Genomic DNA, 26,818 nt, shown 5'->3' with positions numbered 1-26,818 from the left:
TCTTTCCTGACAGCTTTGATTCATAAATAAGATTTTTCTGCTTTCTGAGGAAATTTTTTACAGTTGAATTCTCCCAAAAATCTACGCTGTTCCCTGGCATTTGCTGCTTTTCTGGAAGAACAGTTTACTCTGATAAACTGTTTCAAAACAGTTTTTCTACTGGATAAGTCCAAGCATAGCATTCAATTCTCTCTTTTCTTTGTAGCTCATTTCTTCTATAGTCTGAGTCCATTACCAGTCATTTTCTCAGAGAATCGTACCCGTCCTGAGTCCTTTGCCCACCTAGAGAGGCTGCCCCTTTCTGTTTGGATTGAGAGGGGCAATTCAGAGGTTGAGATGGATCATTTATATTCTTTCTCTCGAGAATTTGAAGTAGGGCATAAAAATGCTCCAAGAAAGTAGGTTTTTTGGGGTGGGGGGACCAGTAGGTGGGGAATATAAAGTTAAGACTGTGCACAGAAAACCAGAGGAATTCTATCAATGTAAGGAGAGAATGAAGATGTGTTGATAAAAACCGAGACAAGATACAACATGGCCCTAGAAGGACACAGATGGAAGGTTGGAGGAGTAGCCACTGGTTTCTGCAGCTTGAATGTTCCCGGTTCCAGTTCCTCCCCTTTATAAAACAAAACAAAACAAAACAACAAAAACTTTATTATTTTAGAGAGAGAGAGAACATGAGTAGGAGGAGCAGAGGGGGAGTGAGAGAGAATCTCAAACAGGTTCCCTGCTGAGCATGGACTCTGACTCAACTCTAGGCTTTGACATCATGACCTGACCCGAGCTAAACCAAGAGTCAGACAATGAACCAACTATGCCACCCAGGTTTCCCCTGGTTCTAGCCCTCTTGGGCCTCAGTATTTCTCTCTGCTCTTGGATTTGAAGAGATATTTCTATACGTTTCTAATAAATTTCCTACTTTCTTTAAGCTAATACAGTTAATATCCAATTTTTATTGCCAGCCAAGTGTGGTTAAAACATCATTTCTGAATTTTTATCTTGAAACTGTGCAGATACCTTTAATTTTGGGGGTAACCAAAGTCTTTGCTAACTTCCGTTTGCATGTGTTTCTCTAAAAAATAATTTTTGTTTCTTTCCTTTTTTATAGGAGTCATGTCCCCATTAATAATATTAGATAAAATAGGAAAATATAGTAACTATTATAGTTTTATCTCTCTTTTTATGTATATGTGTAAATGCATATATAATTATGTAAATATGCAGTAAAGCTGCAGTTTCTAATTTATAATCTGATTTAATTTATTTTATTTTAATGAAAATTTTCCCGTATGGTACCTAAAATTACCTTTTAAATGTATTTTGCCATGTAGATCTACCACAGTTCAATTTTCAAGGATTATTGGTCAGCTGTTACTACATAATTTTGTAGTTAAAATATTCTCATGCATCACTCTCAACATCTCTCAATATTTCCTTCCAATTTGATTTTTTTTGAAATAGGAATAATTTTTTTAAATTATACTTAGATCTCTTTCCTGCCTCATTAGATTAGCTGGACTTCTCCCATAGAAGTGATGGGGCATTCTTGTCTTCTTCCTGAATTTAGTGAGAATGTTTCAAACACGATTTTGCCCACTGGTTTTTAATAACTGTGTTATTAAGTAATTGCTGCTATATTTTTTCCTCAGTCATTTGTAAAATTATAAACTGATGTCCAAATATCATTTGAGATCATTTTATTTTTTCTCCTTTGCCCTCCTTAATGTGAAGAACATGAATAAGTTCCATATTATCTTTGACTTTAAAGGCTCTTACTTGGTCACTTGCATAGGCATTTAACATGTCAGCTGAAATCACTTTATGCATTTATTCATAATGAAATTAATAGTAAAGTTGGGTTTGATTTTATCTTTGTAGCAAATTAACAATTTGCCTAAAGTGACATGTCATTTAGCTCTTTTTCATTTTTATTTGGATTCTGATGACTATGCTCTTCGCTATTCAGATTTTCTTTATTCTTTGTGTGTCTATAGAATGAATAGTGGAATTCAGCATTATGGGAAGTTTGCTTGGTCTTTTGCCTATTTATCCTTGTTTTTACAGTCTGAATTTAGTCTGCTACTCATCAACTCCTGTGCACACCATTTCCCAATTTGATGTACTGTCCCTTTGGGTCCATTTGATAACGATTTGTGTCCATGTTTTAATAATGAAAGCATGTATGTGGGTGGAAAAACTCTGTGACCATAAATCTGAAGCTTAAGCTCTTTTTTGACCCTCTGGTTCTTCTGTAATTTGGCTAGACTGTAACAAATAGCCTAATGTTATTTGAGCCAAGATTTTTTTTTTTTTTATGTTAGAATTGCAGTCTGTGAAGTCTGAGTAAATACTTAAATGAGACATACAAAAATACCTAAATATGATCTATTTTGTATTATAATGTAAATAGGAAAACTTAGGTACTGTAGAATATTCTTCCCAGGTTACTTTTGTCATTGTTTTAGTTTTGGTTTGGTTTTTAGTTAATGGTTCTGTTGTATCATCAAGTAGTATAAGTAAAAACCCTAGCACAGGCCTCATATGTAATATAGGCTTCATACAGATTTGGTGAAATAAGTTTAGATATAACATTTATAAGAGTTTTCATTTCACAAACTGCAGAAAAGGATTTACTGTGAGAATAGTGTTTGGCTTAGAACGTATTAGTTTATTCTTCATGTTGAACATATAACTAGTGAAAACTAAAGCACACGTTTATTGATTCTTTCATCCACTTGTTTCATAGTTATTTTTTTATCATCAACAAGGTGAAAATATAAGAATTAATCCCTGCCATAGAGTATCTTTTGTTTAGCTTGGGGATATAGTCAGATAAGTTAACTACAATTATGATGGGGTTAGTGTAATGGAATGTTGTGGAATCGTTGAGTTGGACTTAATATTTTCTACACAGCAGAAGAATTTGGGAAAGTTTCAAAGACAAGGTGAACCTTGATCTAGATTTTGAAAGGTCGATAAGAGTTAAGATAGAGGGGATCCCTGGTTGGCTCGGCGGTATAGCCCCTGCCTTCGACCTAGGGTGTAATCCTGGAATCCGGGGATCAAGTCCTACATCGGGCTCCCTGCATGGAGCCTGCTTCTCCTCTGTCTGTGTCTCTCCTTCTCCCCCCACCCTCCCATGAATAAATAAATAAATAAAATCTTTAAAAAAATAGTTAAGATAGACATATTAGGAGATGAGAAAGATTTGTTAAGAACTTTCAGGTATTGGGATGCCTGGGTGGCTCAGCACTTGAGTGTCTGCCTTTGGCTCAGGGTGTGATCCTCAGGTCCTGGAATTGAGTCCCGCATCGGGCTTCCTGCATGGAGCCTACTTCTCCTTCTGCCTATGTCTCTGCCTCTCTCTCTCTCTCTCTCTGTGTCCATCATGAATAAATAAATAAAATCTTAAAGAACTTTCAAGTATTGCAAACACAAGGAAAGAATGGATGTTCCAAAACCTTTACATAGATCCGTGTGGTGAGAACATAGTGTGAGAGGAACATAGGAAGTACACAGGAGATGAGTGTGCCAGGGGATGTGGTTGGAAGTATAGGACTGATTAGTCTAAGGACATGTAAAGAAATTTAAACTTTATAGATAGAGGGAAAATAATGGAAGCTTTAAAACATGATTGGATTACTATTTCAGAATAATAGCTTTGAGGATAGGTCCAAAAATGAGTTTGAAAGAAGAGCAACTTCAGCTAGAGACACCTGAAAGAACTCTTGCTTTTCAATAACCCAGACAGTAGTACCTGAACCAAGGCTAGATATATAGGATTTCAAGGTAGGTAGATAATTCAGAAGTATAAAGGTATGAGTCTGGATGGATTACTAAAGGTGATAGATCAGAGAGGAGTCATCATAATAGCTCCTGGATGTAGACTTGTACAATGGGATAGACACTGGTGCCACATTTGATGTATCTTGAAAACAGGAGAAAGGAACCCTAATTTGTTCATGGAGAGGATATGTTGAGTTTGAAAGTTCTATGGAACACAGGCAAAGGTATTCGCTGGGTCAAGGGAACTTCATTTTGAGAGTTAAAGTGTTTGATTTGACATAGATTTAATGGTCATTATCTATAGGTGAGACTCAAAGTTCTGAGTTCACATGACTTTCCTAGGGGAAGAATAGAGAGGAGAAAGTGGAAAATTTAGAAATGATATAAAATTACAATATAGAAGTCAATAAAACTCCCTAAATACATTATCAGGAGATAGTCAACATTTTGATGTATATACTGTCAGCCGTACTAATACATACATGCCCACACATGCAGTATGTGAACACATACATGTGCACTAATGTAATGAAATCGTCACATTTGGTTACTTTTAAAATTTATTATTATGCAGCAATATCATAGTAATGATATTTCATGATTGCTCTGTAATTTCTTTAACCAATATATATTATTGGAATTTTATACTGTTTCCATTTTCTTATATTACATTTTATTCTGGGTTATGTATCCTTTTAATTATTTTTTTCTATGTATCCATAGTTATTTCCTTAAGATATTTTTAGATGTAGAATTTTAGTTCAAATTGTGTGAAATTTTTAAGGCTCTTGTCACAATTACTCCAAATATTACCAGTCCACATTGCATCCCTAATAGGAAGATCTGTTTCCCCATAAATATTACCAAATTTTAATTAAGAAGGTCTTTGGCTATTTGGGAAGTGAAAAAGTAGTATTACTGTTATACATTATTTTGGTTAGTGAAGTTAAATGTTCTGTACATTTTCTGACAAATAGAATTTTTTTGTCTTTGCTTTCTTTGGTTAAAACACTCACCTATATTTCTGTTATTTTTCTTTATTTTTCCTTAGAGATGTGTAAAAGATTTTTATAAAGACCTCAGTACTTTATTTGATAAGCTTGATGAATGGAATTTTCAGTTTGTTCCTTGTTTCTAATTTTGATTTTTTAAGAAGCAGCAAAAATCTTTAAGAAGTGTAATATTTATTCTGGTTTTCTGTCTTTTTGCCTTGGCTGGGAATTTCAAAAGGATTTTAAATAATAGTGAAAATACATAGAATCACAGATTCACTTCTTATCTCATTAGGATATTAGCTGGTGTTTCACAGTTAAGCATGATTTATAGTGTTGCTTTGAAATAGACAATTGTATTAATGGGGTGTCTTATTCATAATTTTTTATTAAAATAGCAGAAATCAGTTTTATTGAATGTGCTTTTAGCATCTTGGGTTATCACTTTCTTTTAATTGGGACAGTTACAATGTTGTAGTACAGCAAAGGATTTACTAATTTTAACCAATTTTTGTCTTTGAGTAATAAGCCTTATTGAATAAGGGAGAAAGATTCTTCGAGTATTATTTGAATTTGGTTTGGAAGTATTTATTTGGAATTGTATTTCTATAGTTATAAGTAAGACTAGTCAGCAGCCTTGTACATTAAAGTTTGCACTAAATTTATCAGTTAGAATTTTTGACATTTTATCTCACTACCACAATGTAGATTTTTAAGTCTTTCCTTGTGTTTTGTGTTTCCTTCATAATTTTCTCATAAAATCCTCCGTGCTACACTTCTCTGTTTCCCTCTTAGCCTGTTCTCTTTCCATGGCTTTCCATTCTTGTTCTCATAGAGGCTGTGACTTCCTAAATCCTAGTGATGCAATCCCCACTGCACTGTACTACTTTCTTCCTCTCTTGGTATTAAGTTATGTATTCTTCTAAATCTTCAAGTTGTTGTTGCAGTTTTTGGGTTCACAGACTATTTCAATGGGCCTGCTCTTGGCTTATAGTAATTTTTCCTCCTGGGATGAGGTTCTATCTATTTTACTTGTGCTGTCTGATAGAACCTCTCCCTCCAGCTTCTTTGAAAAGCTTCTGCTTTAAAAAAAAATTATTTATTTATTCATGAGAGACACAGAGAGAGGGGCAGAGACACAGGCAGAGGGAGAAGCAGGCTCCATGCAGGGAGCATGATGCGGGACTCGATCCTGGGATCCCAAGATGCTGAGCCGAAGGCAGATGCTCAACTGCTAAGCCACCCAGGCATCCCCTGGTTTTCAAATAATACTTTATTTGATCAGATACTTTATCTGTATTTATATATATATTTATTTATATATATAGTAAAATATGTATTTATATGTAAATATATATAGTATTTATATATAGTAAAATATAGAATGTAAGATACAGATAAAGTACAAGAATTCCCTATGAAAAATAGAACAAGATCCTCGAAAGCACAATGAAATGAAGATGAGATACAAGGGGATAAACTAGGGGCACCCGGGTGGCTCAGTAGTTGAGTGACTGCCTTTGGCTCAGGGCGTGATCTTGGGGTCCCGGGATCGAGTCCTGCATTGGGCTCCCTGTGTGGAGCCTGCTTCTCTCTCTACCTGTGTCTCTGCCCCTCTCTCTGTGTCTCTCATGAATAAATTAATAAAATCTTTAAAGAAAACAACAAGGGGATAGACTACAGACTGACATGAGGACATACTGGGCTGGGAAACTGGAAGAAAGAAAGACTATGCAAGATAAAGAAATATTGTCGCAAGAGAAATAAAATGCAATTCATTTTTTTTTTTTTTTTTGCAATTGATTCTTAATTAGAAGGGCAAAGGAAGAGACACAAGCGTGCATAAAGCACAGACAGTGGTAGGGAACAAAAGCTTCAGACATTTCTACCAAGCTCCAAAGGAAGGAAGAGGAGATAAACGTGAAAAAACGGATAGAATATTGGAAGTCCAGAAAATGATGAGCCAACAGATGAAGAACTTCCCCAGAAATGTTATGCAAAAGTACGGGACCGTAAACATTGCTTGAATTGAAGAATATTTGAGTATTCAAATGAAAAATATGAGCTAACAGATGCAGCTTGGTGAAATCTTAGAATTTGAAGGATGTCGAAAGTATTAGAAGCAGCTCATGATGTCTTATTTGTACTTAACGTTTCCTAACAAGGAAAAAAATATATGTGGAAAACAAGTTGAAACACTGACAGTATTTACTACTTTCTGGCTCCCTGGAAGAGAGTGGCTCTGATAGAGTCACAATAGGTATCAACTTAAACAGTTTCAAAGATGACTTCTGAGCTTCTCTTCAGGCAAGTGGGGCCATGGTGGAGAGCCAGAGGGTTGTTGGTATTTTATCTACATGTATTTTAATTAATGGAACCCAAGGGTAAATATGGTCCCCACGTCAGATTTGTGGTGACCTCTCTTCTTCTTTCAAGGCCATTTTTCAAAACAGTTCCCTTGTGGCCTGCCTTGGGGGGTAGGGGTGGGGTTGCAGTCTTGTGTAATGGTGATGGATCTCGGGTGTTAGAACAATGTTACACAACCCTGCATTTTTATCATTCTAATGACTTTTGCTGGACAAGGGGAGCTTACTTCCCTGCCAGATATTTATACAAGCTAATCAGAGGCTTGATACAATACAGATGGTGATAACCTTTTGCCGTACGAAGTCCATGTTGCATTGTACTTGGGCAGCAGAGGGTTTGGCTCATTCAATAGTCTGGACCAGAAAATTCTATTTCTAAAATGCCTTACAAGAGGAGAGCAGATGATGTAAACTATTTCAGGAATACTAAAAGGAGAATCAAGTGCCAGGCTTCTACCACATTCCACAAACATTACCACAGATCTATTTACTTCTTAGATCTGTGGGATGAAAATGTTTTTATTGAATTATGTTTTTATTCAAGTATGATAGAGCAGAAAGATTGGGGGAAAGGGGTAAAATATTTTCAGTAAATCATCCACTCCTCCTCTGTCTTTTAGAGTGCATTCCAAACCGAGATCTTGTGTAATTCTTTGCTTGGACTAGTAGTCCTGCTATTCTTCTGACTATTTTAAGCTTAATATATTGTCGTGCCAACAGATATAATGGTTCCTGTAAATACTTACCAGTTCCCTGCAAGAAGAGAAGAAAAATAGAATCACAGCTTAATGTGTTTTGCATGCAATGAGCAGGAGGGCAAGAAACCTCCGCTAAATCCCTAAATCCGAACCTGAATGTTAAGGAATATTATTGATGCGAGCCAAAATTAATGTTATAAAATAGTATTTGCTCAGAAGGACAATAAAGGCACACCAAGAAAACCTCATCTTTTTTGTACAAATCTATACAAAATAAATTATGTGTGTGCACGCAAATATTCCGCACATTCCTACGGCTCCCTCAAGACCAACTCACTCAAGTAACAGTCTTCAGAGTATCCTAGAGTTTATCCATTCACCCCCTCCTCAATTCATTCATTGAATAGATACTTATGAACACGTACTCTGTGCTGGACAATGTCCAGAGTACCACACTGAACAAGACCGTTTGCTTTTTTTCCCCTCTCTCTACTTCCATCCAAATTCTCACTCTCTTAGTGTCTTGCTCACAGTTTGCTCCCATGGTCTTGTAGAAGAGAGAGTAATCGAAATGAGCAGAAGCTTAGGGGAGTGTCTGTGGAGGTTAAGTTATGATTTCAGAGTAGAACAACTCAGAAAGGGAGAGTTTATCACGTGGTAAAAAGCAAAGCCAGTATAAACACAAGTTGCCACATCTTGGACTACTGGAACTAGGAGTTACCCTTCGAAGCCTGTTGTATAACTTTAAAGACAAATAGAATAATGTCTCACTTCAGGCCACCCATTACAGATCATTGGATTTCCCCTCAGAGGTTGTCCTGAATGAAAAAAGTGTGTGGGTGTGTGTATATCTCAGGCCATTCCAATTATTGTTTTTATTGATAGGGTTTTTCTTTTCTTTTTTTTAAAGATTTCATTTATTTATTCATGAGAGACACAGAGAGAGAGGTAGAGACACAGAGAGAGAGGTAAAGACACAGGCAGAGGGAGAAGCAGGCTCCATGCAGGGAGCCTGATGAGGGACTTGATCCCGGGACCCCAGGATCAGGAACTTAGCCAAAGGCAGATGCTAAACCTCTGAGCCAACCAGGCATCCCAATAGGGCTTTTCACCTGCAGTGTGATCTAACTGAAACTATAAATGTTTATACACATTTAAATGTAAATGTTTGTGATAAAATGTAAATATGTATGATGCGTTTAAATTCACTTCAATTATTATTTTTATTGATACTCAGATTGCCCTTTATTTGGCCAGAAGGAGCTTCTTCAAGCTAGTTTCGGATTCTCTTTGGTCCTTAGCTGTAGTAGGCTTTTGAGAGAAGGAGGTGAAGTGTTTGAATACTTCTTTGCAAATTGCTGGTTTTCCAGATGTTTTCCAAAGTCATTTTTAGTTTGATTGAATTGTCTTTAAATTCATGTTTAATGGCTTTATCTTTAGCTCACAAACAGCAGTAACATTTGGTAGGAGTCGTTAAATTAGAATAAATAGCTATGAATCATATATTAATGGAGACATGGATCTTACAATCTGAGAGAATCTGGAGCTTGTAGCTGAGTCTGCCCCTTAAAGTGAATTGAGGCTGTTATTTTTTTTAAATCCTATCATCTCCTTTTAATTTTAGCAAAACATAGGATATGATTGTCGTTCTTCCTACCTACTGAATGTACATGAATTATTGCCTAATAGACATTGAATTCTTTCTAAGAACTTGCCAGAAAACATACCCTGGCACTTCTTTATCTTTCCTATCCAGTTCTGATGAAAAGCAAAACAGCCAATTTAATTACAATGTCAGATTCACCGCTGGATTCCTTGTGCTTTCACAGTTTGATGTACGGAGCATCAATGGCAATAAATAGATGCCTTTAAAGAAAAAAAAAAAAAGGTTTCACTTTTTCCCTTCTATCTATAGAGGAGGGATAACATATAACATTATAAAGGACAACTCACTTGTCCTAAAATAAAATAAAGCCCAAGTGTCAGATTGAATAAATCAGTATTTTCTCATAAAGATAGGACAGCACCAAAACCAGCTGATTTTGTGCTAATGCTGGGTGGTCCAGGAAAGATGAAGGGTTGAATGAATTCTACAGTTGTGGAGGAGCAGTGGAAAAACAAATATGGAAAGTAGGTTGGCCATTATTAACTCTGGAAAAGACATTTTCTGTTACATTTTCTTCTAAGTAGGCTTTTGATATATGATCATGGAATGGTTCAGCTAACTAGGTGGATGGGCAGCTAGCTGGATATACTTGGAAATAGACACGTAGGACTCAGATTTGGCTTGTGTGTTGAGAGCCTGAAAATTTGTAAAAAGTAGTTTTAACAATAAGTGATAATATGAGTAAGAGCTCATTCCATAAACATGTGCTGCTCTTCATTACCAAGGTTCATGGCAGTGATGAGCATGCTGCCACTGATGATAATGACCCATTGTAAGCGCTTTTAGGTTTTTTTGTGGGTCTGTGAGAAGACTATTGCAGGTGCTAGCCTGTGCCTATTTCTGTTTTACTCTCAATGATCCGTGTTTGTTCTCCCTCTTGTGACATGCTAACGATCTTCACAAATGCTGTTTTATGTAAGAAGGGAAGCACATAGGCCAACACAATACCAACTCATGCTAACTTTATTTCATTACAGCAAATTCTTCGTCACTCTAGAGAAAACTCAACAAAAGTTATATTCCTCATTACTGATGGATATTCCAATGGGGGAGACCCCAGGCCAGTCGCAGCATCCCTGCGAGACTTTGGAGTAGAGATCTTCACGTTTGGCATATGGCAAGGGAACATTCGAGAACTAAATGACATGGCTTCCACCCCAAAGGAAGAGCACTGCTACCTTCTCCACAGTTTTGAAGAATTTGAGGCTTTAGCTCGCCGTGCATTGCATGAAGGTAAGGGAGACCCAGTGGCCTGACGTGATGCATTTAAATGGGAGTTCCTTCTTTCTTAGGGCTGAAAACCCCTTAGAGGCTAATACCAAACCCTATGAAAGTCTTCACTGAGCAGGATGCCCATGTATCCTCAGTGTAGCAGGAGCTGTGTTGAGCTTCCTAAATAGAGGTGACAGTCTGACATGCAACAAGAGTATTTGCTTTGCTTTATTTTGTTTTTCAACAGCTGGGATGGATTTTTACTAGACTACCCGTCTGCTCCCACCTGGAACTGTTAGAATCAATGGAATGAATTTAGGTGTGTTTTAAGGCCACACACAGAGCGGGAAGCCGTGACTTAGATCTATTTACAGTTATCTGGAGAGGGGGAGTAAACATTCAGAGACATGTATCGTGAATCTCACCAGAATGTTTCCAGAAATAGACATGAAGATGTAAGGACAATAAACACTTAACGCATACTTCTTGACCTGACAGTTCTAAGACACGTAAGATTACGTACAAGTTGAAGAGCATTACCACAAAAAGGAATGAAGTCAGTAAACCCATTTAGTAGGGTTCTTCATACTCCATTTGTAAGGATATTTAGTTGTATGATTTAGGTTAGACAAACTTCCAGGCATGGTATGGGCATGTGTCTTTGTAAGCCACGAGGGGAAGTATGGATTGGGAGGAAACGACAGGAGATCCAGCCCCAGACCAAAGCCAAACAGCAAGTTGATCCCTGCAGGTATCCATGTGAAAGACTCAGTTTGATGGGCAAATCATGGCCACATGAAGTTTCAAGCAATTAGTGATGTTCAGAAGAAGCAGGTCAGCCCTATCATAGTTCCAAGAGAAGCATTGAAGAGTAGGATCTCAAAAAAAAAAAAAAAAGAAAAAAAAAAGAGTAGGATCTCAGAGTAACTATGGACACAGCAAAAAATCTTAGTCACCTACTGGCTGAGTGGCTTTTGGCAAGTTATTTAACTTTTTACCCCTTAGATTTCTTGTAAATAGAATAGGGAATGAGAAGAGTACCTGTTCTATAGGATTGTCACAAGGATTAAATAGGTTAATACATATAAAATGATTAGAAAAATTACCGAGCGCATATTAACCGAAGCCCTCATTAACTGTCCACTATTATTATTACCTTCAGCAATTTATCTAATATCTACAAGCCTTACTTCTTCTACTTTTGTTTTTTATTTTATTATTTTTAAAGAGTGTATTTATCACAAGAGACACGCAGGGAGAGGCAGAGACATAGGCAGAGGGAGAAGCAGGCTCATTGCGGGGAGCCTGATGCAGAGACTCAATCCCAGGACCCCAGGACCATGACCTGAGCCAAAGGCAGATTCCCAACCACTGAGCCACCAAGGAGTCCCCCTCTACTTTTAAAATGGAAGTATTAGAATGTGTACCATATGGTTTTGTCAAGAGGATTAAATAAAATATTTAAGTATTACCAAGTATAGTGTTATTACATGGCAGCAGTTCAGTAACTCTGGGGCTTCCTTTGTTTCTCCTTTTCTCAGGGAAAAGTGATAGGTTGAGTGGGAAGGCTGGGTGGCTGTGACTAAATGGATTCTGAAATCATGGGTGTTACCTGCTGTGTTGTAGAGGACTAATTTCCAGTCATACCATTCCTCTGCTCTTAGGAGTGGGCTCTTCTAGAACTCTAAGGCCAAGTTGACCCAGAAGCTCGGTGGGACAGAATGTTCTTTTGGTTACAATATTGCAACAGAGTTTTGGAAGGCATCACTTTTACAATAAGCAAGTATCTAGAATGCATAATTCTCCGATTGAGTTTCCAGGTTTGGTAAGGAAAGATCCTGTTCCTACTGCAAAGACATGATCAAATCAAAGGAAATGAGTCTCATTTTCCCTGCCCTTAAGTTCTGTGAAGCTACTTTCAACTTGGATGGATCCACTTTTGGTCTCGAGACCATCCATGTTCAGAAGAAGCAGGTCAGCCTGCTTCTGGCCATCCTCAATCAACATGGGTTACAGAATAATAGTTTTCCCCCTCGTGTAAACATATACTTAACCTCTCCCATACCTGAATGCCAGTGTACCAGTCTTGGTAGCTAGATCTTTCTGCCTCCTAAGCTGCTCTATTGCCAAATCGTCTCATGGCCCAGTGCCTTAGAACTAAGTGTTCATGTTGCAGACATTTTACCCACACCACAGTCTGTTAGATGGAGCTTTAATAGGGTACCTGATTGTACCGGTCTCTTTCCCTTGGGGCTGGCATCTTCTTTTTACTTTGCCCCTGTGTATTGTTCAGAGTCTTAATGAATAGACACAGATGTTCCCTAAATGAAGCCATCACCAATCTTCTTGCCAGATATTCAATTGCAGTGCATGTGTCTTGTTGGAACTCCCGCATCTGAGTTCCTAGGAGGGGCCCATCACTATATCTGGTCCGAGCACCAGCCCAGGGATTTGGGCTAAGACTTTTGAACTTCTTCAACAGAGTGAATGGAACCTATTATTTGCCTGATTCTAGGCCATTCATTCTGGATCAGCCAGTGACCCTGTGAAGTCACTTTCTCGACAACTCTGCCTGAGTTATTGAATTCTCAGCATGCCTCACTTCAGAACATGGCTCAAGTAATCAGCATGATCTCCATTCACGTAAAACGTGATAAGTTACTCACAACTGAGAAATAAGCCATATTCTGATTCTATGATTACACCTGTGTGGGGTTGCTAAGTCTTTATCCAATAAGTATAGAAATGATGGTATCTAAAGCCAGCAGCCCATAATCAAAACTCTCGTGCGGCAGTCAAGATTGTAATTTTATTTATCTTTTGGAAAAAGAGTTTTGGAAATCTAGTTACTGCTGCCCGACCTCATACTGAAGCAGTGGAACACTGCTGGCGTGGAAACCAGGGGAGTGACCTGTGGCACCGACTATGTTACTTCCTGCCGCATCTGGAGATTCCTTGCTGAAGCGCTTAATTTCTGCCTGACCCTGCATGGCCTCGAAAGCTTATGATGAGGTCCCAGACTGAAATAGCTTAACTGGCCGAAACAAATCCCCAGCCTGTGTGGTGCAAATAACACACATTCATATTTGGGCGGGAGTGGGGTGCAGTTGGGAATTGGACGGATATGAAAAGATGTTTTCTGCAACTTGTACCTAAATTTTAGTAACTAGAGAATGTGACATCGAGCTGCTAATCTGTTTTTTATTACCCTCTGTCATATGTCACTGATAGATCTGCCCTCTGGGAGTTTTATTCAAGAGGATATGTCCCATTGCTCCTATCTGTGTGAAGCTGGCAAGGAATGCTGTGACCGCATGGCAAGCTGCAAATGTGGGACACACACGGGTCAGTTTGAGTGCGTCTGTGAGAAGGGCTATTATGGGAAAGGTCTGCAGTACGAATGCACAGGTGAGTCTCCGGTTTGTGAGTAATTGGATCAGTTATCTCTTGTATAAGAGAGATCCCCAAGCTCCATGGCTTAAAACATTTATTGATTATTGCTCATGAATCTGTGGGTCAGCTGAGCATCTCCTTTTGTCTCAGCTGTGCTGACTCATATTTGTCATTGGCTATGAGTTGGGGGGGCTGCCTCGCTGATCTTAGCTAGGTTGAGGGGGGTTTTAACCTCTTTGGGGATCAGCTGACTGGAGTCTGGTCAATAATGATGGGCTAGCACCATTAGGTTGGCCTTTATGTGGCCTCTCAGATTCTATCAAGCTAGCCTGGGCTTGTTCACATGGTGGTGGCTGAAGTCTAAGAGGGAGAAAGGAAGTTTGCAAGGCCTCTTGAAACCTGGGAAGAGGAAGATTTGGGGTCTTCTATTTGTTTTTTGTAAGATTTTATTTATTTGTTTGAGAGAAAGAGAGAGAGAGAGAGAGTGCACAAGCAGGAGGAGTGGCAGAGGGAGAGGGAGAGGGAGAAGTGGACTCCTCACTGAGCAGAGAGCCCAGCGTAGGGCTCGATCCCAAGACCCTGGGATCATGACCTGAGCTGAAGGCAGACGCTTAACTGACTGAGCCACCCAGATGCCCTGGGTCTTCTATTTATCATCAACCAATAACCGAATCTGTCCTATAGACACTTAAGCCAAAATATACCTTTGTCTCTGTAGGACATTGAAGCTGGTGGGATTCTGGTGCTGGGGCTGCATGTAACTTGTGGGATTGTCACAAAAAATGCCACATTCACTTGATGATCTTACAGCTCTTCACAGATCTCCACAAAGGGACCTCAGAAAGCTCTAAAAGTGGCATCACTTCACAGCAGAACTCACTTCATCGACATTTGTCATTTTAACCTGCTCTAGATTTTCTTGCAAGAGGATCTTGATGTTTGTAATATTTTATCAGAAAGGCCAAGAAGAGCAATTTAAGGACCCTGGTGTCCTTTTTTTTTTTTTCTGTAAGGAAATACTTGTAAATGATATTCTACTAATCTTTAGAAGTAGTATGTGGCTTTCCATGTTAACATTTTGCTTCTTCTGTTTTGCCTAAAAGGCAGCATTTGCTCTTTGGGAAGCATGTATTCTCATGGCAATGAACAGCCACCAGGAAAACTTAGGAGCAGTAGGTTTACTTTCTACTGTACCCTGTGGTCTTTCGCTGCCTGTTTCATTTGAGCATTATTTCATTCTGACATTTAGGAGGGAGGTAGGCTTGCTCTATGGCACAGAACTGTGTCTCTCCCCTGTCTACATGATCTGCTGTCTCGCTTTCCTGTTTTCTCTTTCTCATAGGACATTTGCTTTTGTGTCCTTCTTTTATTCTCCTTTATTCCCATTGCCCCTCAGTTCCCCTCATTTAACTTCTCCTTCCTCCCCTGGCCCTGGTCCCAGTGGGCAGACACATACTTCCGAGGTCCGCGCGTCCATGCTCACCCAGCAAATCACTCCTTTCTTGGCTCTGCTCCTACCCCACCCAGCAGGAATTCTCATTGAAGCAGAAGAAAGGGGAAAGAAATCAGCCCAACTGCCTCCGAGTTGGCAACATGCCTCCCCTGGAATCTTCCCACACTTTCATCAACAGCCCAGCTTGGCACGCGCCCCAACGCCCCCTCCTTTCCTCTCCTCTCATCCTAGCCCACCAGACACAGGCAGAAGCTCTCATTTTCTTTGCTCTGTGCTGTAGTCAGCATGTCTGCTTTCCGTGTGGTCAGAGACTGAACTGTCCCTTGCCAAGAAGCCACTGCTGTGTGGCTGCCCAACAGCCTCAGCCATGCTGGGCTACAGCCCCCACAGCCCCATGGCCCTATAATCTCACATCCCAAGGGGTACGTGACAGGATGAGACAGGAGGCAGTTCACAAACCCACCACCCCTGGTTCCCCAAGTGGCTGTGGCTGCTCTTCCTTGCACATTCCAGGCTGAAATATGAGTGAGGTTGTGTGGGCCTGTCTGTAGAGCCCATAGAGGGGACAGGAGTACTTCTGCAGCTGGTTCTTGCCAAGAACACCAAGCACAAAAGGATTAATTTACCCATCCCTTCTAAATTAGGAAGCCTCAGCTTACTACTTTCTTTCAAGTGAGATTTAAATGACTGCATCGATACAAATGTGCCTATTGTCATCTTTAGTATTTGTTGGGAAGGGGTTAGGAAAAGGAATATTGGAACCCCAATGTGTTTGCTGTGATTTGTAGATTTGTGGGAGGCAGCACCTGTCACTAGCTTCTCTTACACGCTGGGAACTAAGAGAAAATTAATTAATTACATCTTCCCTGTGGCAGGAAAGACTCATCACCAGACCTCTTTAGGAAAGGCGAAAAGAAATATTAGCTCTAAATCATCCAGTACGGAAAACCTGGAAACCAGGAGCCCCTCTTAAAATCGATCTAGTCGACAAATGTTACTGAGCTGGTTTTTCATGCCAAGCCCTGTGCTGGGTACCAGGCAGGGATTCAATGGTGAGCAGACTGACATGGTCCTCTCACCTGCTGGGAACTTACAGTCTACCACACAAATCAGTCTGTAATCACAGCCTGTGATATGTGCTATTAAGTAAAAAGATCCGTGCTGGAAGGAAGGAATTGCAGGGAAAGATCTACTAAGATCGTCCCTGTAACTAAGGTCTGAAGATGCCTTGACGATAGCTGTTTTCTTGCCTCAAGAGAGGATGTTACCTTTGCTTTGAATAGTTGAAATTCTGAGTATTTTTCCTCATTGTAGAAACAATGCCTTTCAGAAACAAATCATTCCTCCGTAGAGCCAGAAGGAACCTTAGAGATTGTCTCCCTTATTCTACAAGAGGAAATTGAGGTCTTCGGAAAGATGAATATTTTGTGCAAGATGGCATAGCCAGACATCAGCAGGACCCCAAAAGGGACCCGGGACACTTTTCTCTAAGTTCTCTTATTTCCAAGATCTTACACTCCTTATTTTGCATTTTTGAAAATAACTTCTTATATACATTGCTTTTTAGAGACCATCGACACTGAACTGCGCTCAGAGTATTTAAAAACATGGGAGGATCTGGCTCAAATTCAACCCCTGCAAATTAGAAGCTATGTGATTTTAGACAATGTTTTCTGATTCTCAGTTTCTTCTGTATGGGCTTAATAATGGTATATGTCTGTCTGTGTATGTATATATATATATATGTACATATACATATTTAGGTCGAGAGAATATACTTAGATTGCTTTGGTAGTATCGGGTACATCAATTCTTAATCAGTGGTACTTTTATTATTAATCATTGTGAGATAATATAAATATTATTATGAGAAAGGTAATGAATATTAAAGTAGTTACCTCATGTATGAGATACTTGAAGATAAATGACACCGTGTATTTTGTAAAACTTTGCTATGGGAAGATAAGGAAGACCTATGCATGCAGGTGAATACCATCAAGAAGCCTTGCACCTACCAAAGGTGGAATGCAGTTGTTTGTTTTGTTTTATTTTGAGAGAATTTGCACAAGTCCGGGATGGGGCAGAGAGACAGGGAGAAGAAGAATCCCAAGCAGATTCCATGCTCAGCGCAGAGCTTGATGCAGGGCTCGATCCCTCGACCCTGAGATCATGGCCTGGGCTGAAATTAAGAGTCAGACACTTAACTGAGCCACCCAGCCACCCCTGGAATGCGGTTTTTACCTGATGAGTATCCAATGAAAATCACTTGACGGGATGAGCACTGGGTAATAATATCTTCATTAATAATAATAATAATATATTCATTATTCTGTATGTTGGCAAATTGAACACCAATAAAAAATAAATTTATTATTAAAAAAAAAAGAAAATCAAGAATACTGAGAGAGGGCAACAGGATAATATGCCATAGGATGTTGAAGAAAGCAGAGCTTGTTTGATTAGGGAAAAATAGGCTGAGGTAAATTATAGTTGTTAATTCATTTCATAGAAAAGAATGCTAGAGCTAATTGTAAGGGCTTGGCTCACTGCTCAGTTGGGAGATGAGGAAACTCCATCCCATGATCATAGGGGATGTAAGTGGCAGATCTGAAGCTGACTCAAGGTTTCCCAACTTCGTGTGGTCCCTCCTTCACTTTCAATTGTCTCCACTGGTGCTGAGAGACTTCAAAGAAAGCCCATGACTGTGGTATGACTGTGCTCTTCTCATTTTCCCTCTTTGTTCTGGTGATTAGCAACCTGGACTGCCTGGGTTCTCAAACAATGACTCTCTTAAACCCCACGCAAGGCAGTGTTGTTGCTTGAAATGGCCTGGGCACCACAGTCACAGTAAGCAGCTGCTTCATGGACAAGACCTTGATGCACAAAACAATTTTAATCATTGTGGATCCATCCTATATCCTGAACATCTTAACTTGAACATGAGCTTGAAGACATTCATTAGAAGATATTAGCAAGAAATTGACCGAAGAGTTCAATTTTATGAGACATTTCCTAATAGGCTTGAACTGGTTTTTTATTTCCTTTGGCTCAAAAGTTCTTTGAGTTCATTTTAAAACAATCACAGGCTTTTAGCTGGTGGTCTTAGAGAGCATGTGCTAATAGGTTTTACAGAAGGGAGGACCATAAAATAAATAGATAATCCGAGGTAGAATGATGCTTTGTTCGTGTATGTCTCATTCATTTGTTTATGGCGCTGACTATAGAAACCATATCTGATAGAAGTTCAACTAATACTAAAAAGTTTGCTAGGGAAAGAGAATTTGAAACACAGTTGTAATTTGAAACACAGATTCATCCCCCAGATAGACAAATCTCAGAGAGGCATTGCAATAAAAGAAATCTAGTTCAGCAACTAAATAAATTTCAAAATAGTGCAAGTCCTTTTCTTGACTCTAACTCCAAAACAGGGTTATGTAGACCACAGCAATTCTTAAAGCCTTGCTTTTCTCATCATCCTTTCCCTTAGAAACCATAACTCTTCTGTACTTATCTCTTCAAATTCCTCCCCTACACCCTCCCTATATTCATACTCAAGCACACATGTGCCTTCCAAGCCCTAATTCAAACTCCTTATCCTTCTCTCCTCTAGAGTCTGCATCACTCTCTGGGGAACCACAAATGGAGAAAGGCCAGGAACACTTGCAAATCAATCCTTTTTTTGTTGTTGTAAATCAGTGCTTTATAAAAGGCCTATGATATTTTGTTTCTTTTTTTTTAAAGAACTACATAAGTCAACTTCATTTACTGTAAATATTTTGTATAATTCAGAATTCACGTATGGAATTTTTTGAGGATTTCATTTATTTATTTGAGAGAGAGAGAAAGAGAGTGAGCACCAATGGGGAGGAGGCACAGAGTGAAAGAGAGAAGCAGACTCCATGCTGAGCAGGGAGCTTGACCCTAGGCTTGATCCCAGGACCCTGAGATCATGACCTGAACTGAAGGGAGATGCCCAACTGACTAAACCACCCAGGTGTCCCTCAGGTGTGGAATTTTAACACTGCACATCCACATTTAAAGGTTTGAGACGGTATTCCTTTAGGATTAGTAATTGAACTTCAGCCAAGGGAACTGTACTACAGAACTGTAGAGTCTAATGAAAAGGTGTTGCTTCCATTTCTAGCTCTAGGATTCTTTTCTTCATCCTGCATCTGTGGCATTTAGACAGTGATGAGGATGACAGCAATAATAACTGATAATAATTAATATTTAAAGGGCACTTATGATATTCCAGGCCCTTCCCCAAGCATTCATATATGTTAACTAACTTAATGTTTATAATAACTCTTAGAGTATTGTTTCATTTTAGAGACAAGAAAACTTCAAGTCTGAGAGGTTGAGTAATTTGTCCTGAGTCATATAACTAATAGAGCTGGGAAGTAAACCTAAGTTGTCTGGCTCCAGAGGCTACAGTCCAGCTATAGAGACAGATATTTAACAAATGAACACACAATTAAAAATACAATTTCAAGTTTTGTTACTTAATCTCATAGTTTGACCCTTACGAGGTCATCGGTATTTGATCATTTGTTACCCACAAAATAGCAGCTTCATAATGTTTTAACTGAATACTAGGAAGGAAAAGAAGAAAATGAGTTATAGAAAATGCAGATCTGCTTAGTGTTTTTTAGTTATTACTCATTCATAGAATGAACTTCAAGCATCTTAGCATGGCATAAAGGCTTTGCCTGATTTGGCCTGTCTTTACCCTTTGAGATAAAAGCTGAAGCTAGTTATAGTTTCCACCAAATATCATGTTATTTCATTCCTCAGAACTTTTTTCATGCTTCTTCTGGTTCCCTTCCCCACCACACCCAGCTATTTTCTTTGTCCTTCTTCATAATGATGTCCTTCATCGTTAACAGCCACTGACACATTAATTGTGTATGCCCACTGCCTACTTTCAGAGGCATTTAATAAGTGCTCAGGAAAGAGGATGTAGGTCAGAGGTCAAGTTTAATATCAGAATCTTAAATGGGTGAGAACTGAATATTGAAATCTCAGACAATTGCATAAATTCCATGTCTGCCTGAAGCACCAAAGGATCTCTAGGCTAGAAGGCATATGGTAAGAAAAATTTAAGAATGTATTTTTTTAATATTAAATATTTACATTTGGTTAATCTTTGACAACAATAAATCAAATTCAGTGTATGTTTGATATCCTGGATGAGTCATTTTTAATGGCTAGATCATCAAATCAGTTGTGAATAGTCAGTGAACTCTTATAAATCCAAGCAATGGCAGATGTTCTAAGCTTTCCCCTGGAGGGATTTGAGAGATGCAGAGTATGAAGACAACAGGCATCTTGAGGACACTGCTCCTTTGCAGATATCGACTCCATTTCAGTGAAATTGGAATGATTTGCAGATTGAAAATTATAGCTGGATGAGGGCCAAGGCTGAGGGCTAGACAATGAGCAAAAGCCCCAGCTATATTATTTTTCATAAAAGGAGGGTACAGTGTAGAAATAGAAACACTAAATTATTTGTGTGGAAGTATCTTATACATGTAAATTATGAACATAAATCCCCATCCTCCTGCTGCACACAGACATTTTCCTGTATAAATATTATGTCATTTCTTTGGAAAGAGAGAGGACAGAGAGCTCTAGAAATTCTTGAATGGAAACCAAAACATTTGGAAATCTTGTTCTCTGAGCAGAGCTTAGCTGACTTTTTTTCCCCAAAAACATCCCCAGTGGTGCCTAATAATGGATTTGTAAGGTATAAGGAATTTGTACAACATATTTGCTTTTTGTGAGGGAATATTGCTATCGTTTTAACACTGGTTACCATTACCTTAAAAAGGAGCATGGGTAACTGGAATAGGCTAGTTTGTTCAGTTTTCTACTGAATAAGGTAGGTATTTGGTCCTGATGGTGCATTTTCCAGTCTATCATGATTTTGTAACAGGGAAATGTAGAGAATTGGATGCATATAATCACAGGTGTGACACATCACCAAACTCCAAAGTCATTAATTTTATTTTCAGCTTGGTTATTGTATTCTTCATCTCTGTGACTTCTGTTTGGTACTTTTCTCTCCTTCTTTTTTCTTCTTCTTCTTCTTCTTCTTCTTCTTCTTCTTCTTCTTCTCCTTCTCCTTCTCCTTCTCCTTCTCCTTCTCCTCCTCCTCCTCCTCCTCCTCCTCCTCCTCCTCCTCCTCCTCCTCCTCCTCCTCCTCCTCCTCCTCCTCTTCTTTTAGAGAGATAGAGAACACAATCATGCCTGTGTGGCTGGGGGAGGGATAGGAGAGAGAGAATCCTAATTAGGCTCCATGCTGGGCCCAACTTGGGGCTCTATCTCATGATCTGAGCCAAAATCGAGTCACTCTTTTAACCAACTGAGCCACCCAGGCACCCCTCTCTTTGGTACTTTTTTATATTTTCTCTCTTTCCATTGAAGTTCTCACCATGCTCATCCATTCTTCTTGTGGGCTTAGTGAGCATCTTTATGACCCATTACTTTGAACTTTATCAGGTAAATTGGTTATCTCCATTTCTTTAAGGTATTAAGGTTTCTTTTTCCCCCTGAGGTCTTATATTGTTCTTTTGTTTGAAATCTATTCCTCTATTTCTCCATTTTGCTTGATTCTCTGTGTTAGTTTCTGTGTATTAGATAAAACAGCCACCTCTCCCAGTCTTGAAGAAATGACCTCATGTAGAGATGAACCTTAATTCTGGTTCTCTCAAAATTTTGTGATTGTCCAAGCAGCCATTTTTATTGTTAGTGGCTCCTAGTTGTTGAGGGTGAGCCAAGACAGGACAGTGTCCCAAAGGGGAGGAGCTCAGTTGACATCTGATTACAGGTTGATTAGAAGCCAGACCATCAGGCAGCAGCTTTTAAAGTATGCAAATATATATAGTCTTGTGGGAATGCTTGCATAAGCCCTCTAGCCACAGAGAGGGGGTCTAGAGGTGTCCCTTGGGTGGCAGTCATAAAAAATTGAGGCTCCAGTGGAGTGTATAAGCTCCTTTCGGGGAGATATTGGTGAGCTGTCAGAGACGGAGGGAGAGCGCCAAGATTGTGTCCACCTGCCTTGGTTCCCTCAGAGTGGTAGGCTTCTGTGCGCCAAACCTGAGACCTGTGCCCGCAAGCCAAGCTCCAGGACAAGTAGCAGGCCTCTTTGAAAGAAGGACAGGGGATGTGTTTCAGTCTGCAGTCTGTACAATACCTTGGGGGTGGTAGCCTACCCAAAACTCTCTCTCCCATTGATACCATCTCTGGCACCCAAGAGCACAAGCCCCAGGCCCCCAGAGCCAGGGGATCAAGAAGCAGCCTTTGGATGGCAGCTGCAAAGCCAGAGCACCAGATGGGAGATACTGTCACTGTAGAGTGTGGCAGAGAGACTGAGTACAGATGGTGCCTGCTGGGAAAAAGGGGGAGGAAAAAAGCCTAGCATTTAAAACAAATAAACAAAATGGTGCCCACTGGCTAGAGCAAGCGTGAAGATGGCGCCTGCCGGCCAGCAGGCATCTAGCTGTGCGCTGCTTGACATGCCTGCCCCCCAGGCTGACCCTTGAAGGTTAGCAAATGAGCCTCATCACAGGAAGTCTGGGTGCCTCTGGATTGTCTGCTTGTGGCTGGGTGGGGCAGGTGAGTGGCAGGAGCCCTGTGAGAGCTGCTTCTCTGTTGCTTACAGCCTAGTAGAGCTTCAGCTCTGTCAGGTAACAGGGACCCAAGCCTTGAGCCTGGTTGGTTTTCTAAACTAGATGTTTCTGGGCCTCATAAATCAGGTACAGGTCTCATTTTGTTTTTTTTTTTTTAAAGATTTTATTTATTCATGAAAGACACAGAGAGAGGCAGAGACACAGGCAGAGGGAGAAGCAGGCTCCCTGTGGGGAACCCAACACGGGACTTGATCTGGGGATCACGACCTGGGCCAAAGGCAGATGCTCAACCACTGAGCCACCCAGGTGCCCCCAGCTACAAGGCTTAAAAGTCCAGGTGCCTGATGTGGGCTTCAAACCCTTCAACCCTCAGGGAGAAACCCTGGGCTTCAAGTTTCCTCACAGTGGTGGGTCACCCCAGGCAGGGATGTGGTTTAAAGCGAGACTGTGTCCTAACCTCTCCTATGCTCCTCGATGTGGGCCTGCTCTTATTTGTCTGATATGTAGGCGTTGCTCAGTTTTTAGATTTTTTTCAGAAGTTTTTCCATCGGTAGCTGTAGAGTCAAGGTGTCCTTGGGACGAGGTGAGCCCAAGATCCTCCTAAATTGCCATCTTGAACAGGGACCTCCCAAAGTCAGTATGATGTGTGTGTGTTTTTTTTTTTTAAGATTTTATTTATTTATTCATGAGAGATACAGAGAGAGAGGCAGAGATACAGGCAGAGGGAGAAGCAGGCTTCATGCAGGAAGCCTGATGTGGTACTTGATCCCGTGCCTCCAGGATCACGCCCTGAGCCAAAGGCAGATGCTCAACCGCTGAGCCACCCAGACGTCCTAGTATGTTGTGTTTTTTAAAATACTCATAAAAATGTATCCAGAATTCTAAAATTATCAAAATAAGGATTATAACCAATTCTTAACATTATAAAAATCTTACTTTTTTCCTTCTATTCCTTAGCCCCCTTAGAGGTAACTCCATTAACAATGAAGAGGACACAAAGGAAAACGTTTAACATCTGCCAATTAGCAATCTTTAAATATTTGCTCATGTAACCCCTAAAAAAATGGAAAACCCATGTTCTCCTTATTGATTTTTAAGTAGCCACAGGAAGTTTTTCAGCGGGATTTTAAAAGATGGTATTGCCATAACACTCTATTGGCTTTTAAAGTAAAACTATTATATCACTTTTAAATGTACCCATTGAAATTGAAGTATATAACAAATTTGATTCCTTCTAGTGGTAGCTGTTTGTGAAGCAGCTTTTTTCAATGCAGAAACTTTGCATAGTTTCTTGTTTTCTTAGATCTCTTCCATGCTACTTGAGCCACATAATTCAAATGCAATGTATTTTTATATTTTAGCCTTTTATTGATCACAGAATTCTACTCTGCCACAAAAATTGTGGATATACATTGAAATTCACTTTTAAATTTTATGTGACCAAAAGTACTGTTAGATCGTTATTATTGTTATTTGTATGTAATTTGTCAAAGCTATTTTGATACTTATTACCTGTAGAAATAAGATGCTACGAGAGATTCATGTCTTCATGAGATGGATCATTGATTACTTCATGTGTCTGTGGACTTGTATCATTAGAATAAGATAGCAGCATACAGTATCAATTTCGTTTCTGTTTTTCATTTTTGTAGGTTTGTGCTGAAAACACTTCTTCATACAAATATGTGGATTGAGCTTGAAGGAGTTGTGTTATATTGACATCATTCAGTTCTTTGAGTTCCTCCTGAGTTATGTGCCAAAAATAACATGAGTTATCTATCATCAAAAAAAAATTGCAGATGATCTATTAGCTGACTGTTCCCTTAGGTCCTCTTCCAATTTTATCGAAACTGAAGAATTGGAATACTTTTGACTTGCAAAAGGAGTTGTTACCCAATCATTAAAATTGTTATAATCATTCATTTATTTCACTAGTTTCTGGAAGTGCTCCAAAGAGACTTTACTAGGACCCGTGAAAGGACTACCTGTTACTATCTCACATGGAAGTGCTTTTTTAAATCTGATCACGTCTGGGAAAATCAAAACAATACAAATTTTTAAAAACCTTTAGCAATCCAGTCATTTCTGATAAAACTATTTTACTTAAAATGTGCGTTAATTTTATTTACTTATTTTTATTTATTTGAGAGAGAGCAAGCACAAGCAAGGGGAGGGGCAATGGGAGAAGCAGACTCCCTGCTGAGCAGGGAACCTGACATGGGGCTCGATCCCAGGACGCTGGAACCATGAGCTGAGCCAAAGGTAGATGTTAACTGACTAAGCCACGCAGGTGCCCCAGAATGGGCATTAATATATTCTTACCATAATCTTGGAGCCAATATTTAGCTGATTTAATTTATGGACAGGGATCCCTGGGTGGCACAGCGGTTTGGCGCCTGCCTTTGGCCTGGGGCGCGATCCTGGAGACCCGGGATCGAATCCCACGTCGGGCTCCCTGCATGGAGCCTGCTTCTCCCTCTGCCTGTGTCTCTGCCTCTCTGTCTCTCTCTGTGTGACTATCATGAATAAATAAATAAAATCTTTAAAAAAAATTTATGGACAAATATCTATATGTAACCTTTTATGAAAATATTTCACGCAGTTAAACCTATCCTCTCAATCAGACTTATGTTCTGAGAGAAAAAGGCTAAATAAGCTAATGCACATTTTGGTGGCCAGCATATTACCTTAGATTTCCACAATTGTTAAATAAGGCAGAGACCCTGCTCTGAATGTCTCAGCTGGATGGAGTAAGTTACTGCCACCTTCAGTATCTCCCGTGGACATTGTCTCCCTAGCTTTGCCCTCATCAGACTCTTCTGAAAAAGTGACATATTCTTTGACACTATTCAGGAAGTTGAAAAAGAAAGGTGGTAAGTGAACAATGCCTTTACTCTTACTTCCCCAGCTTAACATGTTTCTGAATTCAGAATCTCCAAGAAATGAGCCTAAATATTCCCATTTCCAATGTCAGGAAATACTGAATGATATTTAACTGAAATATGTGTAAAACAAGGAACATTTCTTCGAGGACTTGCTTGTGGTACCTTAATGAAAGAAGGTCTCCAGGTATCAAGATTTGAATTGTGCTGGAGGTTTGTTGCCTTGGGATGATGCGCCCTAGTAAGACTTAGAAGAGATGAAAAATACACATTTCGTTTGAAAAATGAATAAAGGGCAGTTGCGCAAAGGTGTGCTAGGCGCTTTCTCTGATACATCAACTTAGGTGAGGGTACCTATCAGGGTTGAGATTCTGAAAGTAATTTCTCTAAAATGATTCATGCCAGAACCACAAACCTCTTGCAAAATTTTTGCCTAATTAGGTTCCTCATTTGCAGACGAAGAAACAGTGTTAAAGAATTTAAGAAATTTCTCTAATGTCATTCAACTGGAAAGAAGCTAGCATGCAAATTCAGATCTCTCAGATCCCAGAATTTGCGCTGCCTCTTAGCCATTACACTGCCTACAGTCCATCCATAGCACTCATTGCACAGTCATTATCCATCAAAGAAATGATCTAGAAATATTTTACTAATCTTCCTAGGTTATGTTGAAAGTAAACTGTTGCTTCTAAGTTGTAGCTTAACATCCCAAATGTTTGGTTCTGCGGGGTCTGCGTGG

The 26,818-nt window shown here is 39.5% G+C and overlaps 1 protein-coding gene across 3 annotated transcripts in view; it reads left to right on the top strand.

The window, feature by feature from the left end:
* Nucleotides 1-26,818, top strand: part of SVEP1 (sushi, von Willebrand factor type A, EGF and pentraxin domain containing 1) — a 181,887-nt gene that overhangs the window by 15,849 nt on the left and 139,220 nt on the right. For all 3 annotated transcript variants that reach the window (XM_072842318.1, XM_072842317.1, XM_072842316.1), the window contains exons 2-3: nucleotides 10,486-10,741; nucleotides 13,952-14,128. In XM_072842318.1, coding sequence (XP_072698419.1) covers nucleotides 10,486-10,741; nucleotides 13,952-14,128 — 433 coding nt within the window. The remainder of the gene's footprint in view (nucleotides 1-10,485; nucleotides 10,742-13,951; nucleotides 14,129-26,818) is intronic.

This window comes from Canis lupus, chromosome 10, assembly GCF_048164855.1.
Source record: "Canis lupus baileyi chromosome 10, mCanLup2.hap1, whole genome shotgun sequence".
NCBI lineage: Eukaryota > Metazoa > Chordata > Mammalia > Carnivora > Canidae > Canis > Canis lupus.
This window is presented reverse-complemented; position numbering and strand designations above follow the sequence as displayed.